At 32.7% G+C, this 17193-nt stretch overlaps 2 protein-coding genes across 4 annotated transcripts in view; one reads left to right on the top strand and one right to left on the bottom strand.

Moving 5' to 3' along the window:
- Positions 1–1900: 1900 nt before the first annotated feature.
- Arl2 (ADP ribosylation factor-like 2) lies at positions 1901–16145 on the bottom strand. 2 transcript variants are annotated; one of them, XM_089640937.1, is made up of 4 exons: positions 16060–16145; positions 5295–5423; positions 4575–4929; positions 1901–2552 (listed from the first exon to the last, which is right to left on the bottom strand). In XM_089640937.1, exons 2-4 carry the CDS (start codon positions 5357–5359, stop codon positions 2418–2420), a joined length of 555 nt encoding a protein of 184 aa, XP_089497063.1. In that variant the 5' UTR covers positions 5360–5423; positions 16060–16145; the 3' UTR covers positions 1901–2417. The 2 variants fall into 2 exon arrangements, with proteins under 2 accessions (XP_089497063.1, XP_089497062.1); XM_089640936.1 differs by lacking the exon at positions 16060–16145 and adding an exon at positions 14361–14379.
- The window catches only part of Pkc98E (Protein kinase C), a 44346-nt gene continuing 34526 nt past the window's right edge, over positions 7374–17193 (top strand). For both annotated transcript variants that reach the window (XM_089640932.1, XM_089640933.1), the window contains exons 1-3: positions 7374–8132; positions 8351–8483; positions 15042–15156. In XM_089640932.1, the coding sequence (XP_089497058.1) occupies positions 8036–8132; positions 8351–8483; positions 15042–15156 (345 nt within the window). In that variant the 5' untranslated portion in view covers positions 7374–8035. The remainder of the gene's footprint in view (positions 8133–8350; positions 8484–15041; positions 15157–17193) is intronic.

Here is a 17193-nt window from a genome sequence, read left to right as displayed (position 1 = left end):
AAAAATTAATCTATAAATTTCGTTCTATTTTTTAGAAATAGGTCATTTTGTCATCAAAGCAATCGACTCCTATACTTTGTTTTTATTGCTTCCTTTTTTGAATTTTTAAATGCCTTTACAGCTATCAAATGATATTTTATAACAATTTATTTAGGTACATGCCTACTAGGGCTTTCAATCCCGGGAAATTTTTGACAAATGTTTTACTTTTTTTCAGGTATTATAAATAGAGTAGGTAACATTCATTTTTAACTAAATTCCAATAATATGAAAGTAGTTGCACAACAGAATAAAAACCAAAATAGGAAAAAAATCATTAAATATTTTGTAACTGAAGATGCTAATTTTAATTTTGATTTGATAGGACTATTGGTCTTAGTAAGACCGAAGCGTCTAAGGTTTCATCGTATTTTAGTCGCTATTTTCTCAAATCACAAAAAAAGTCACTCGGATTCCACGCTAGTAGGCGGAAATGATTTTAATCATCGTAACTTATTTTTCTGCACTTTTGGAAAAGTCGGTGATCAATAACTTTATTGAGCTTTTCTTGTAGAGACAGATTTAAATCAACTTCTTCTACAGTTTCAATGTTTAATTCCGACACAGAGAAAAACATCTTTTCTTCAACTGATTTCGACGGTTCCATGATAACTCAACACAGTGACAATTCAACACACCTTTAAAAAGTGATATAAAGTCATTAGAAACGATGAAAAACAAAAAAAAAACCTAATCTAACCTAACCTACTTAACCCAGTTAATAAAGTTTTTACATATTTGTAATAAGCATTTACTTTGTGGCTCGTCATAATTTACAATAAAAGATATAAATTTGTTTTAGACCACATTAATTTTAATTGTACTCTACCGGTTTTAGAGTGCAATTAAAATTAAAGTGGTCTAAAACAAATTGATATCTTTTATTGTAAAATAAAGTTTTTGTTTCATCACTTTCCTTGACTTTATATAACTTTTTAAAGATGTGATGAATTATCATTGTGATGATTTATCCGGTCACCGATTTCGACATATCAGCAACCATTGAGATTATTGTTGTTTTGTTCAAATGCCCAAAATTTTACATTGGTTCTAAATTAATTTCTGCATAATCTTGATTGTCACTGTGCAAAAACTGGAACAAAGAAGATACACAAGTACGACGTTCATTTATTCGACGAGCAAGCGAATTCCCACGGTTGAGTCATTTGTGAAACCAGCAGAAATCTCGTATTCCCAGGATTAAGATAAGTGCAGCACCGGGATTAAGTGCCGACAAAGGTCCGGGATTCCCGGATTGAAAGCTCTAATACCTACCTGAGTTTATTGAGCATTATGTACCTCCTAGATTTTCATTTGAATGTAATTTACCTCAGCTCAACGACCCCAATGATTTAGTTTGTCATTATTGAAAAGATTCAAATATGTAGGTACTATTATTGTACCTGTTAAGTGATATCTCTAAATAGTATAAAATAAAATCTCTATCCGCGTCTGTCTGTTTGTGTTCTTAGCTCTTCTAAACTACACAACGGATTTTGATAAGGTTATCACTATCATTTAGAGAATTTCTTCCGGAAGGTTTATATATTTAATACATGCATCTTATATTTATAGAAATTAGAGAATTCGATCAATGCCGGGTACACGTCAGCTAATTTTATACATAAAAACTAAATTAAGGTGATCTAAGAAAATGTTTGTATAATCAACTCTGAATCCATTTTCTTGAAAGTCAAGATATTTAAACAATTTCGAAGAGAGTCAATAAACCATTTGGAGATTTCATGAATTATTTTGATATAGGACTATTGCAATTGTTTCAGTGATGAGATAGCAGCAATTTAAGCACTTATAAAATTAAATCTAAAGCTCAGGAAGTAAAGAAACAAGCGGTCAGTATTTTAGTGATATATTTCGAATTAAACGTCATTAAAAAATATACAGTGATTTCATTTTCAAATAAATTATAATATCCCTACGTAATATGTAAGTTGATTAAAGCGATGTGGCAACGCAGGTAGATTAAAGACATTTTTAATATTAAAAATAAACAATAGTTAACCTTTAATTTTAAAAGACGAATTATCATAATAGATAAACCATAATAATAAATACAGTGAAACCCACTCATAAAGTTCCCACTTAAGAAGTGTTCATGCTTAAAAGGTTTTTGCTGGTCCCTTGGAAAACATTATAAGAGAGTTTCAGTGTATATTCAGAGTAAAATAAGATGAAGCAAGTATTCACCGATAGGAAATATTATGAATAAAGCAAAATATCAAGATCTTTGCGTCCCTTGTACGAATGTTTAGTGAGTAATAGTTCATATGTATGAACCACTCCTTTGCCTGGTTCAAAGCTTCAATTTATTTATACGATAAATTATTACTTTTAATTGGACAAAAAAATTATACAAATCATTCCAAAGTGAATATTCTGGCGGCTATGTCATCAAGCATCCAGTCGATCCCTTCCAGGAGGTTCTGTCCTGTTACGGCGGAGCAGTAGAGGATTTTCCAGTGGTGGGTCTTTATTGATTCTAGGTCAAGGGCCTGCAAATTAAACGGTACTGTTAAAATAGCTTTATTTGTCTTCATAACATTTTGCAACAATGGTTTTTGATATATCTGACTGGCTGGGAGGAGTTCCCGTATCGGAAGACAGGAGAGGCAGCTAAGGCTGAAAATCTGATCGTAATAAAAACAGAATAAATTAAATATACATCATGTTGCACAACTGAACACGCCGTGGTGTATATCCTGGAAAAGTTGTGACTCTAGAATATTCTAGTAGTCGTTTAAATTTATATTAAAAATGTCAGAAACGTCGTACTATTCGTAGCCTGCAGCCGATTTAAAATGTTTATAAGAATAATAGCTGAAGTTCCAGGCATTTGCCGGGCTTTACCCAGAGTTTTTCAAAATTAGATGAGGACAGTAATTTTCCTCTCATTTTGAATGTCAAGTGTGTAAAATTTCAAAAAGAATAATCGTGAATTATTTTTGGGGTATTATGCCGAGTTGCGCTACTTCCTTCTTTAGCCAACGTTTCGGACAGCATTACAGTATCCATCATCAAGACTAAATAAACAGCATAATGACACGAACGTGTCGAAACCGGTCGCTAATTAATAAAATTTATAAGTAACAAATGTACATTGTGAATAATAAAACTCATTAAAAAAACAAAAAATGTCTAGAAATTGTTACATAGTGAATGCCAAAGAAATACAAAAAAAAATACTAAATAAACAGGACTACATAAACTGTCTTCCGAACAACGACATACATATATGGAATTTTTAACTCAGCTGTTCCGAATGTGACAAGGTTTACGTAGGCCAGAACGGAACATCTCCAAAGGGATATCAGAATACTTTTAAGCGTGCAAACTCAACCATCCTGACAAATCATGCCCTTGAGGTGGTTAGCGCCCTTGAGGTGTTTCAGCGCCCTTGAGGTGTTTTAGCACCCTTGAGGTGTTTTAGCGCCCTTGAGGTGTTTTAGCGCCCTTGAGGTGTTTTTGCACAAAAACGGCGCCATACAAGTCATCCAAGTATTATTATTTATTATTTAAATCGGCAAATGCCAGGCATTTAATTGAAAACGGCATTACTTTAGATTTGTTCCTGAAGTCCTGGAAAAACCCAAAACGCATTAAGCACGCCTAATTACAGAGGCAATTGAAATCCACAAAAATCCTATTAAAGACAACAGGGATAAGCTTAATAGTTCTTGGTATCCGGTAATTAATGGCTACACCAAAACTAAATGCCGAAAACTATTTCATATTAACTAATTATACTCAAATACCAGCCGTTTGAAGATTAGAGAGCGCAACACAGTAATGCATCTACATTCATAAAAGCACACACTTCACCACAATCTTTGTTTAAACATCTGCCCTGATGATGCCCGAAATGTTGGCTAAAGAAGGAGGTAGCACAACAAGGCATAATACCCCGAAAATAAATCACGATAATACTCTTAGCAGTGAAAATCTCAAATCATATCTTCCATCAAGAAGTTAGTATCGTAATTCTGCTATAAGGGGTGAGAAAGGGGGTCAGGGGTTGTTTTTCCAAATCTCACGTAGACAGTGACCTTCCTATTGTTTTGAAGGTCAAATGTGCAAAATTTCATTAATCAGAGAATAAAACTGTAGGTTTGTATAAAAAAAACAAACTATCTTCTTTATATTTAGATGTATAGATAGATGTTGTGACAAAAAAATAATACTGGTTTGTTTCTAGTATTGGCAGCGGGTACTTCAAATTGAATAAATTGATGGAAATTAAAGATGCGAAAATTGTAAAAGGAGCGACTAAAGCGAGTTTCTGTTAACCAAATTGTGGTTATTGTGAGCCACAGTCACGTACATGACACCAGGCATAATTTACCTTTGAAATGCCGAGCTATAACGACCTATGTATAGTGTGCTGAGGGTAAAAAATCCAACAAACAGAAAGTTTTGTATTTAGATTACCAATTGGATACTCCGGTGCTCAAGGAACGCAACTTTTTCATATCCGATGGGTACTTTCGGCGCTTGAGAAGTTAAGCAACAGTACTAACCTCTTTAATTTCCTGTGCTGATAATGCTCCTGGGAGGTCTTGCTTATTGGCAAACACCAGCAGCGTGGCACTGGCGAGCCTCTCTTCCTTCAGCAACACCAGCAGTTCACTCTTGCAGTCCTCCAGCCTCCTCTTGTCCGCACTATCCACCACCCAAATCAGACCATCCGTGCATTCAAAGTAATTCCTCCAGTAGGAACGCAGAGACTTCTGACCGCCCACATCCCAGATGTTCAATTTGTAGCCGCGATGTTCCAATGTCTTGATGTTGAATCCTAAAGTCGGCGATATGGTGTCGATTTCTTCTCCGTTGAATCTCTTCAGTATTGTCGTTTTCCCCGCATTGTCCAGACCTCTGTGTGAAAGTGTTAAGGAGAAAATGTCTTTTCAGAGATGGATTTTAAATGTGACAAAAAAAATATATACATAAATAATCATTTTTCAATGAAAAGTCGTCTATTTCCGCGGTTGGAGAGATTTTAAATAGCTTGTATTGAACGATTTTTAAGGTGTGACTGAACAGGTGGGAGACGATCAATCTGACGAAAAAAGTTTAAGACAAATAAAGTATCTTACAGTTAGTATCACATTATTAGTGTAATTGAGAAATATTCACAGCTTCGATTATATTCAAATAGACATAGGTAAAAAGGTTTTTATTGAAGTTGTGAAAATTATAATAACACACGTGTATATTAATATGATAAATATAAAGGATACAGCATTAGAATTCTCATTTCTTTTTCTTTCTGTCTCATTTTTTTCAAAACAGTCAAAAAACCCATTGTGTTGGAATCATGTATTATTTTCAAAACAGAGTTTCAACTTCAATCATGACCGCAATTTTCACTGAAAACAAATACAATTTTGAGCTTTCTGACAGTTCTCTTTTTGTTGCCAGTATCAAATATCCATTTCCCAACCAGTGCTGCCAACAGTGCCAACTCGAATTTTAAAGTAATGGTGGTGGGGTGGCTAGAGAAATTTTGAGTACAAAAATTTCGAAAAATAATGATTTCAACCCAAAAACAGCTGGTTCCTTAAAATTATTAATCTATTTTTCATTAGCGACATAACGACAACGATATAAAAAAGAGCTAAAATATCTGTAAAAAGTGGTGCTAAGAAGATACCACATTTTTTTACTACCTCGATTTAGAGCTAAATCTAGCTCTAAAAGAGCTAAGTTGGCAACACTGTTCCCAATCCTAAAACAACCATTAGTAGTTACTTTTAAATAAAAGGAAAAGAATACACATTTTTATTTCCAACGTTTTTAATCGAATTATACTTGATAACAATTAAAAAATGGACATGATTCATGCCGAAAGGAAAAAAAATTGATAAAGACTCTTTTTTTTTAAATACGACAAGCTAGGAAGCTACCTTTCAAACGGCATTTTTAAATTACTGGCGTTATCTTCATTTATTTCAGCTTCCATTGATCGAGTCATTTAATTTTAATACCATTTTTTTATTACATATTAATCAATTTGGCTAAAAATTTATAGGGAATCCGTATCACGTACTATTAGAAGTAGTGTGTCTTTTAGCACCGTCTTAAAACATGAAATTCAGCACACAGTTAGTATTAAAAACAGTGAGGCTAGATTTTATTATTTAATTTTTTTTATTGTGTTTATTTCTTGCTAGAGCAATCCCGATGAGTTACAGAACTCATTTTAGGACAGGGGGAAACTTACAATTCATATGTAGGAGGTAGTAGGTACAATTTTACAACTGTATTTTGATATAAAATATAAGTTTCACATTCAATACAGCATAAAAATTAAAAATTAAGATAATGACACGTTAAGTAGAACAAACAACAATAGAAAACAAGTACAGAAAGAAAAAAAGAAAAAAAACATGGATAAGATACAACAAGAAATAACAACACAGTTACATATTTTCATTTTTAAATGTAGTTAAAAAATATTCTTTTAAATCATTGCTTTGCAATTTTTTATTATGGTGGATGTGTTTGTACATATCTGGGAGCGAATTATATAGTGTATAAGCAATATAGTTCAGTGATTTTAACCCATATTTTGTAGTGTGTGTTTGAGGAATGCGGATTTTTTTGTTATTTCGAGTATTGTGGTTGTGGATGTCTTGATTGTAAAGTGGCTTGATGTTGGTGTGAGTTGATTTTTGGGTAATTTGTAGGATGGTGCTTGTGATTTCATATTTAGGAAGGATTGTAATTGGAAGGATACCAGAAATTAACTGACGAACGATAGGTACCAGTTTTATTAGTTATTTATTTTATTATTTTTATTTATTTTAGAGCAATTGAAGTAGTCCACTCCGGGCGCTGACTTGCCAAGGCGTCAAGGAGTCTTGATAGCCGAGGAACTGATAATACCTAACACATAATATAGCTCCCTCGAGGCTTTTATTTGCGGCAAGCGGGCCGGCCCTGAGCCAAATGGCGCTTAGGTGGGTTAAAACTGGAATCAATAATATTAGCATGATTTATATTTTTGTGCAGCGCCGTTTTTATGAAAAATATTCTCAAGGGCCATGTATTGGGGCTGTTAGGTTAGGTTAGGTATTTTCAGCGCCTCAGTGCCTCGGAAATTTGATGCACAGAGCAGACTTCGTTAGACGCCGTTAATATGTTGATACATAAAATATGTTATTAAAATTACAAATTTTCCTCATTTTATATTAGACAGTATTTTAAGAAGATCTTTCAGGAAGATCTTCAATGCTCCATGTAGTAATGAGTTCTGCAATTTTTACTCTTGACTGAAGCTTTATTTCATTTGTTCTTCTCGTTTTATTTTTGTGTCGCGTAAATTCTGAACATTGTTATATTCTAATTTGTTGACGATTGATCGCTGAAGCTGTGAAAGGTGGTTGTTGTTAGAACAAAATTATTATTATTTAACCAACAACCCATTGAACGAATTTCTCGGTCACCTCTAGAATTAGGCTGATTGAAAAACTTTTTTTTGTGAGTTGGGTTTGTAAGTAATTATAATTATATAGGTAATTGATGACATTAAAAATTCCATGATAATTTCCTAGAAGAAAATAATATTTTTGGCCTACTTTATCTCAAGCTACCCTAAATATTTACAGAAAATTGTTTTTAATGTTGTAGTGTTTCGTAAACTTCTTCCCGATATATAAATCCAGAGAAAATTTTCAGGAATGTATCCCATTTTTTTCATGTAAATTTTCCTCAATACGGGAGAATTTTCCATTTTCCACCTAGCCCCATTCATTGGTTGAGTGGAAATATAAATAGATTTTGTAGGTCGTATGGATTCTGTCGCGAATCAGTGGAATCTATTAAAGCCCGTGGCCGATCTTCATGGCTGTCATGGAGTCGATTTAATTTATATTTGCTTTTTTATATTTTCCCAATGATTTTGGGCCCGTGGACCGGCACTAAGTGACCGAGTGGGGTGTTAATTTTAGTGCAAAAGTAGTGTAAGGCTGATAAAATAATGTTCAGCGGCACAGTTCGTGTTAAAGTGTGCGAAGCCACTGGCCTACGGCCGACGGATTTTCAAAAACGGCACAACATGACATTTGGCAAGCCAGGTAGACTCTCTTTCGCTAATTTCAGTTGTTTTAATTAGCAGCACACTTCCTAATAGCGTGAGTTACGCCTTGGTCGATGTGCCCGATATTATTACAAGAACATCCATGGACATATTTTGTCTAGACATATTTAGCATTGTATTTTGTAAATATACATCAATCAAAAGTTGTGAATTTGTGTAGTCTTTGAAGTTATTTATATACATTTCTTGTTTTAGATGACCAGCCAATAGATCCGTATGTATCTATTGACGCTGATGACCATCATCTGGACAGATCTTCCACTAAGCCTAAAACATTTGACCCTGTGTGGAACGAATATTTTGTTCATGATGTCCATAATGTAACAAGGTATGTCGCCTTCCTTCTCTATTGCCAGAAATACATTGTATTATATTTTACTTGTTATTTGTCTTGTTATTATTTGTGTAGATTTAAACTTATCATTTCATTGATTTTCCCAGCTCAACAAGCATTGTTTTCCGTATATATTTTAATGATTACTTTGTAAACAAAAATTTTATGAGTTTTTTCTAATTTGACAAGTGGTGCCCATATGTCACCACTGAGGTGTTGACTTTATTTTCTCTTTCATATCACATCTGGTGTATATCCTTCTTCATGCATAAGCATTGACTTCGAAGTAAGGAATTAAAACAAGTTATTTAAATTAAATTTACAATTATCTCACATGACTCAATTAGTTGTTTATCACATTTACGTTTTTTAACTTGTTATGGACAGATCGTTCACATGTAAATATTTTTTATTACAACCGAAATTCGCTAGAATTTTTTGCGATGCGATTTTAACCTTATGCTTTGAAAACTGAAAACTTTTACACACGTTAAAAAGAAAATTAAATTACGCTAATAACACTTTCGATTCCACTCGTTATTTATTTACTTTATGTTATTTTCTGTCGACTTTTTCACATGTTAAAAAGATTGTTTTTCAATTGCTGTTCAATATTTCAATAAATATTTTAATATTGCGCTCTTTATGATCAAAATAATTAAATATACAAGAAATAAGGACACTCTTATATATAAAAAATATACACCATATAGTAGTTAGATAATAATGATAAGTAAATGTTTCTGTTTCCGGTAATGGAAAATATTGAATTTTAATTGTTATTTCATTCAAATTAGAAACGATTGTTAACTTGGTGTCCATTGTTGATTGGTGTCAATGTTTTAAGGTTAGTTTTTTTCTTCTCTTATTTAACCCCAAATATGAACCGATAATCCTAAAATAGGTTCTTAGTTTTAGTTTAATTTAAAAAAAAAACATTTGCTAAAGTAAGGCAAGGTTTGCAGCTCTGTTCATGGTGGAACTTTTCTGGCAGGATCTGAATGTTTGTTCTTAAACAAATTTTGCCTGACGTAGCAATGTTAAAACTGAGTGAGAAAATTACAACACATTTGTAAAAATGTCAACTAAATAGTGTAATAAATTTTAAATTTTGAAAACAAGCTCCAACTTTTGTTTACCCGATTTGGGATAAGCAGTTAAGTTTTTTATGCAGTCAGCAATTTGTGCTTCATTATAGAAAGGACTAGTAATTCGTAAGCAGATTTTATTTTCCGAGGACAGAATGGTGATATTACAATCCGAGTTGCATGTATACTCTCAGATTCATTTATTGACATCTCACCGAAAGTGGGACGGTCACGCCGTCTACCGCGCTCTGTGCAAGTTGGTTTGTTCCCCTTTTCATGATTGGCTCTTCTATTTATTTGGATGTCTATGTGTACACTCATTTATTCAGTTGGCCTCAATAATCAGCGGAAGATAATAATACATCTGCCATTTTCAAATATTCAATGCATAATAATTGGACCATGATAAAATTTGACTTTTTGATGAATTCTACTTGATCAAAAGTGCTATTTCCATTTATACCCAACTGAAAAGTTCAACATTGGAAACATTCAAGTGGGTTGACAATTAAATTAATATTGCTGAAAAAATCCACAAAGGTTTGTATGTGCTCGTCTTTTGTTTATGCTGTAACCATCCAAACTACATAGAAGCTTTGAAAAAATATAATTTCTTGAATTTGCTGAAACCATCCAAATGTAGCCTTATTGACAAATTAATCATGTTTGTGAATATGACACAATAAACAATGCTACTTTATTGCAATATAAAACTAATCTAACTTCCACCATTTTACACAGAGATGTGCCTAATATTTTTTTTAATTCCGCATACATTCTAATGCAATGAGGAATTCCAGTTAATTTTACACGGTGATATACATAATTTTTTTTTTAACTAGGCTAATATTCAAATGCAATAAGGAATTCCAGTCAATTTTACACAGAGATATACCTAATATTTTTATAAATTCCGTAAACATTCAAATGCAATAAGGAATTCAAGCAATTTTTTAAATTTTTTGTTATTCTACGAATGTTCACCTTTGTTGATTTCATAAAATTGTTGGTTTCATAGGTAAAATTATTTTTAAAGCTTTCATTTTTCAAAGCCCGCCAAAACGATTGAAATCTGGCGGGGGGTACGCCTGACATAATACATACCTCGGTTTTGTTGGTTAACAGTAAGGTTGATTCCACTCGGGAGGTAACAGTGTTAGTTACGTCAGAACGTGCCGACCAATCACAGAGCGTTTAAATCTATTGTGATTTTAGTGGTTTTTAAATGACAGTTTATTATTTCTATGTATAATTATATATCAGAATCAGCATTTGTTGTTTTATATAAATATATATTTTTTAAGCCATAATATTTTTCACTCAAATTCCTTATTATCTCAGCTTGCCAATTTGTGGGTTGGGTATACAACATGGTCCAATTCATACCCCAACTTGAAAACTACACGTAGCCTACCTTTGGCCATATATAAATAAAAATGTAAATATTTGATTGTTCAAAATCTTAAATCTCCCCAAAGATCTTCACCGATTGCTTCGAAATTTTGGCACAACGTTGCTTTCTAATATGCGTGTGTTTTTATATACCTATATTATATAGATGTCACCAGGTAATTTTTTTTTTTTTAAACTGCGAAATCTATTGGACGTAAAAGCAACATGCGCTTTTGTTTATCTATATACACAAACAGACTGAGTCAGAGCAACGCGTGGCGAGGTACAGCTAGTGTTAAATACAATGCTTTATAACGTTAATTCTATACCAGATACACATAAGTGACTATATATAGTTGAAAAATATTATGATTAATATGCTACGGAAAGTGACCACAGTTTGGCTTTTAATTAAAAAAAAACATGCATAGATACAAATATTTTACTGCGTGTCTCTTAACCTCTTAAATGCTAGCTTATTAGCAGCGGATATGATTGTCTCGTTTTTATGGTATTTAGAACATTAAAAAATGCTCCTAGCATAGTAAAATACTTTTTATTCACTTGTCAAGGAAATAATGTATCTTAACACATAGTTTGCGGGAGACGCGTAAAAGCGTCTTTTGCAAACTGTTGGTAGAGAGCGGGAGACGCTTAAAAGCGTTTTTTGCATTTGTACACTATTGGTAAATCGCGGGAGACGCCAAAACGCGTTGTACACTTAGAGTAACAATATATTACGAGAAAAGTATGATGTTGGTTACTCTATGAAGTAAAAATTAGGTGTCAGCTCTCGTGAGATGTGTACTAGGTACCCGGTAATTTGTGGAATTAGGGTCAGGTAGCCGACTGTGCTCATAAAACATGCACTTTACAATAGCTATAAGATAAACATTTCGTTTTTTTAATCTTTACTTTTCTTCAGTGTTATAGTGATATTGTTTCGTTCAAGACATTCTCTATTTTCATTTTTGCCTACATTCCGCTAAAAAAATTTCGTACAAAATACGTATAATTGTATGACATAAAAAATACCCAATAAAAATGGACTACGGTAATGATGAGAGGGACGGAGAATTGTGTGCTGATAATTTGTCAAATTATTCTTGTGATAGTGACTATGAGAAACATACAGATGATGAATTTGATTTTGGTTAAGACGAAGTTACGGCGCGTTTGTGGACTTTTTTTGAACAAACAATTTCAAGCAATTTAGATTCAGACTCATTTTGTTAAATTTAATCAATTTTAAAATATAAACTGAAATATCATAATTGTTTATCCAAAAATATATAAATTTGTGACCAGATCATAATAAAAGATTTCGATAATTTTTAATAAGGTAAAATACTGAAAATTTGGTCAATAGTTCAGAAGTTATAGCTATTTTACATGAAACGTAATTTCGCGCGCGAACCTGATAAAAATTGCTCGCTTTACGGCCTAGATTGATTAAAAAATCCCCCGCAAACTTTGTGTTAATATTATTCTAGCCTGCTGTTTTTTTCACTTGCAGACATATTTATTTTATCTTTGAAAAAGCACATCACAAAATCCTTGTCAAATGTTATAGTACTGTATATATTTTCAAAAGTTATAGTACTGTATTTATTTAGAGGAAAGCCTCATCTCATATGACTTATTTTAACTGAGAAGAATACTTGTTTTAACTGGAAAATATAATAGTATTAATTTTTCTTCATTCTATCATATTTTTTATAACATTTGAGGGAAAAAATAAACCTCTTTGAAGAATAAATTTCTTTGAATATAAGTAGCTATCGTGTGGAAACTACGAAGGATAGATATATGCATTTTTTTATAAATGTATTTATTTATTGGATGATTTGTATAGCGCCGCTTTTGTGAGATATCACCTCAGGGGCGCTTTAATATGAATACACTATCTGGTAAGACAATACAATTTACAAAAACGTTGCTAAAAACAAGGAAGTCAGCTGACGACGACCTCCGTGGTGCGTAAAAATCCCGGCATGCGTAATTAAACTTTGTTTGAATAACTTGTGGTATTTCACAATTTATTAATTTAAAATAATACATCTATCATGCTAAGCATAAAGAGAACAATTCAAAAAAATATTCAGGAGTGCAATTTTGAATATTAAGGGCGGCTTGCACCATAAGTTAAATTTGATTTAAATATAATTTTAAACACATTATTTGATTTAAGTCGACTTGGCGTCTTGCACCACAAAATTTAAGTCGTTAAATGCGTTTAAAGAACTGTCAAAGTTAAATACCCAAAAGCGGCCGTTTAACCGAGTTAAACGTGTTTAGCCCCACTCTAAGCAGTACTGTCAAATTTTTTTTAGGTTCTTCGATTTCTGATTGTGGTTAAAATCTATCTCATTTTAATTTGTATTCACAATGAACATTTGGGATTTGTATTCTCACGATGATGAAGAAATTATGGAAATTATAAATAAATTATACTTATATATATAAGTAGACCGTTTATAGTCAGAGAAGTAAACACAAGAACAAATTTATTTGAAACAGTCAGTGCCAAGAAGTTTCAAAGAAGATTTCGTCTCAGTAAAGAAACGACATCATTATTAGTGCAAGAAATTGAACCTCAGTTAAAATTCAACGCCAATAAAAACATCAGCGAGGTGCTCGTAACTTGGAGCTAACACTCCTTATCGAGGAGTACTTTGCAAGGTTGTAAACTTCTAATCATACCTACAGCATTCTTATAATACTTTAAAACAATATAGTATGTAAAAGAAATAAAAAACAAAATTACTCGGATAATTGTTTTATTTTTAATTCCAACAACATAAGCTCTTTTTGTCTTATTTCATCATTATGTCTATTTGCTTTAACTTTTTCTTCATAAAATAAATGAAAACACTATTAAACCACACACACAATCACAAAATATTTTGACACTTCAAGCAAAATGAAACATCGTAGCTGTTTTATTTACGCGTTAATGGCGGTAACCACGCGGTAACTGTTTTACCGACGCGTTAAACACGTTTAACTAAAATTGCCACCGAACTGCGTGGTGCAGGACGCAACTAAACGCATTTAAGTTAAATGTATTTAGGGTCTTAAATACGTTTAGTTAAATACAATTTAAGATAAAATTTGCGATAGTTGGTGCAAGTCGCCCTAAGTGATAGTAAATTAATTTATGGGTATTTATGTCTTCAGTGGCCTTTAATTTTAAATCGAATTCAAATTAATATGAGATATACATATATACATAGAAATATGAGATTTCAGCGCCCTTGAATATACATATATATTATTATTATTTGTATGCCAGACTAAATATTAACACTTTGCAAGCATTTTTTCACCCACCCATACCAAAAAGCGGGTGAGTTTTGTACATTTTAAAGTAAAACTTTGAATTTCTTACCTTAGCCATTTATTAAAATTAAGACACAGTTCCGTAAAACGTCTTCACTCATCTCTCGCAAACCAAGTATTAACACCCGATAATGGAATATATGTCTTGATGAATTATACTTTTGGAAAAAAAAAAAAAAAAAATGTGTATTAAAGTAGTTTTAAGATTGTCTCTTGATTTTTTTTAAGACAAAGTTTTATAAGTTATCCAACCATATTATATTGTATAGGAATTATGATTAAAATTCAATGTTATTTTTTGATTATTATTGAAATTTTTTTTTTGTTATTTGTTTTTGGGGTGTTATGCCGTGTTGCGCCAACTCCTTTAGCCAACGTTTCGGACAGCATTGCAGTGTCCATCATCAGGGCAGATGTGTTATTTGAGGTTGTGGTGAAATGTGAGCTTATGTATGAGGATGTGATACCGTGTTGCCATCCTCATACATTTGCTCACATTTCACCACAACCTCAAATAACACATCTGCCCTGATGATGGACACTGCAATGCTGTCCGAAACGTTGGCAAAAGAAGGAGTTAGCGCAACACGGCATAACACCCCAAAAACAAATAACAAAAATACTTTTGGCCGTGAAAACCTTAAATCATATTTTATTATTGAAATTTGTTTACCGTGGCACTGTCGAATTCACATCCATTGATTATTGACTATGTTGATGCTTATTTCAGTTTGGGCCTCACCGTATTCCACGATGCCGCCATTCCCCCCGACGACTTTGTGGCCAACTGCAACATCCCCTTTGAGGACCTCGTCAACCGGGACAAAGAAGCCGCCGACTTTTGGGTAAATTCTATTACTGATCTTAAGTGCCCCAGAAACGGTCAATATATTCTGGACATTCGGTGTCAATGAGAAGTCTCATACAGAAATTGTTTCAATTGCATCCATTAACGGTCAATTGATCGCATAATATAATGACTGTCTCTGGGGCACTTTAACGCACCTTTGATATACTGTTAAAAAAAAAACTACTGAGGATGATGGTGGTTTATGCTAACGAGTTTGAAAGAGAAATTATTTTTTTATTTTCCTTTTTTATAAATCTGTCTCTTGGTTTAGATATATTAATGCTCCCCATTCTTAATTAAAAGTCTTAGTGGTTTTTGAAAAATAAAGTGAGTATTTTAAAATATATATAAAATCTATGTTTTTACTGTGATCTGTTAAAGGCGGGGGTCCCCAGTGACAAATTACCAAAAACATTGAACCAAATATTTGAGCAAACATGAAACATTGGGGCATGGCCCTGACTTCAGTTAAAGAATTATTTTCAAAACAATCAAATAAATTACGTAATAAGAACAAATGGGATATTAGAACTCGTAAATAAGATGGGCCTTGCAATACTCAATGTACTAGATGTTTAATACTCAATGTACTAGACTTTTCAGATGGATCTTCTTCTAATTTAAAGCACGCATTAGGACAGGCACTCTTGTGTGTAAATGGCCTCATACACATACAAGCATTTGAAGCTTGAATTTATCCATACATTTCAGTTACCTCTTAATACGTTTTATGTAGAAAAAAATTCAATATCAATTTATTTTTAAAAGAATACATGCATAAGGCATTATCTCTTAATTTTTTAAACACCCTGTATCTATTTAATTACATACTTGTTTCAAACGTGCATTGACTTTTCAATAGATCAAAATAATCTCTGCGAACATTTTATTTACACACCTAACAATGTCTCTAAAACAAATTTCCAAAAATAAATGGACTAGGATTAACAGTAGTTGAATCGTACACTTGATTGTAAATAATTGTGAACATTGCTCTCGCGTTTAAATGTGGCACTGGACTGGCTTCCAGATAAAACTATTCAAAAGTGATGAATAGATCAAAGAGTGTTATCTCGTTTGTGTCTCTTATCTCGCACAGTCACTCAGCATCCATTCCAATACAGGGTTGTGCTCTGTCTAACTGTAATTTATAATTGCTTATTATTATCATAACTGCCGCCCATTTTTCTCTCTAAATATTGTGATTGTGCATGTTTTCAGTGAAACTTCTCATTGGTACATTTTTTACACAGATAAATATGTGGTCGCAAAACAAAGCAAATTTATAATTTTCACAACATGTCATCGATACTATATAAACTAATTTAAGGCTCGACGGGATTCTTATTTGGAGAGAAGAAAGGATTAACTTATTCTAAACATAAAATAAATCAATTACTGTTAGCCTGATGAAGGCCTGAGCATAAAACATAAAAAATAAAAATAATAAGTCTTCAGAGAGGTGCTGTTTATAGAAATCAAAAGTGGAATCTAAAGTTTTACTAGCCCGAGCGATGCTAATTTTGTATTTATACATTTTTCGAAGCATTAAGGTCAAAATAATCAAATTATTCTAAAAAGGAAAACGTTAGAATGCTCGCATATACTCCGGAGATCATTGGCAGTCCACTGTTTAAACTTATTTTGAAATCAGAAATGAGTGCATCAGCAGAATGCTTCCTGTTCATTAAATTATTATAATAATTAGTTACTGTTTTCAGTAGACGTCTTTTAACTTATTTTTATTTTGCACATACAATTTTTTAAATATGTCTGTTTATCTCTACTCGAGCCCCGATTTGCCAACTCACCAAATTTTTCTACACGAGGAATCTAAACATTCTCTTACCCTCGTGAAAGACTATCTTTCAACATCGAAACGTTGCTTGAAATGGCTTTGTATTGTTTGGTAACCAAATTTGAATAGTCAGGTACTTCTCATCCTTCCTCTTACCGAGTCCTTCTCTACCCCATTCCCTTCAACCTCACAACATAACCCAAATAGGGAATCCGTAGTCCTTCTGACTTTGGG

The sequence above is a fragment of the Hesperophylax consimilis genome, chromosome 16 (genome assembly GCF_061612785.1).
Source record: "Hesperophylax consimilis isolate HC1 chromosome 16, BYU_Hcon_1.0, whole genome shotgun sequence".
NCBI classification, from domain to species: Eukaryota; Metazoa; Arthropoda; class Insecta; order Trichoptera; family Limnephilidae; genus Hesperophylax; species Hesperophylax consimilis.
Note: the sequence above shows the minus strand (reverse complement) of the source record. Positions and strands in the feature narration are given on the sequence as shown.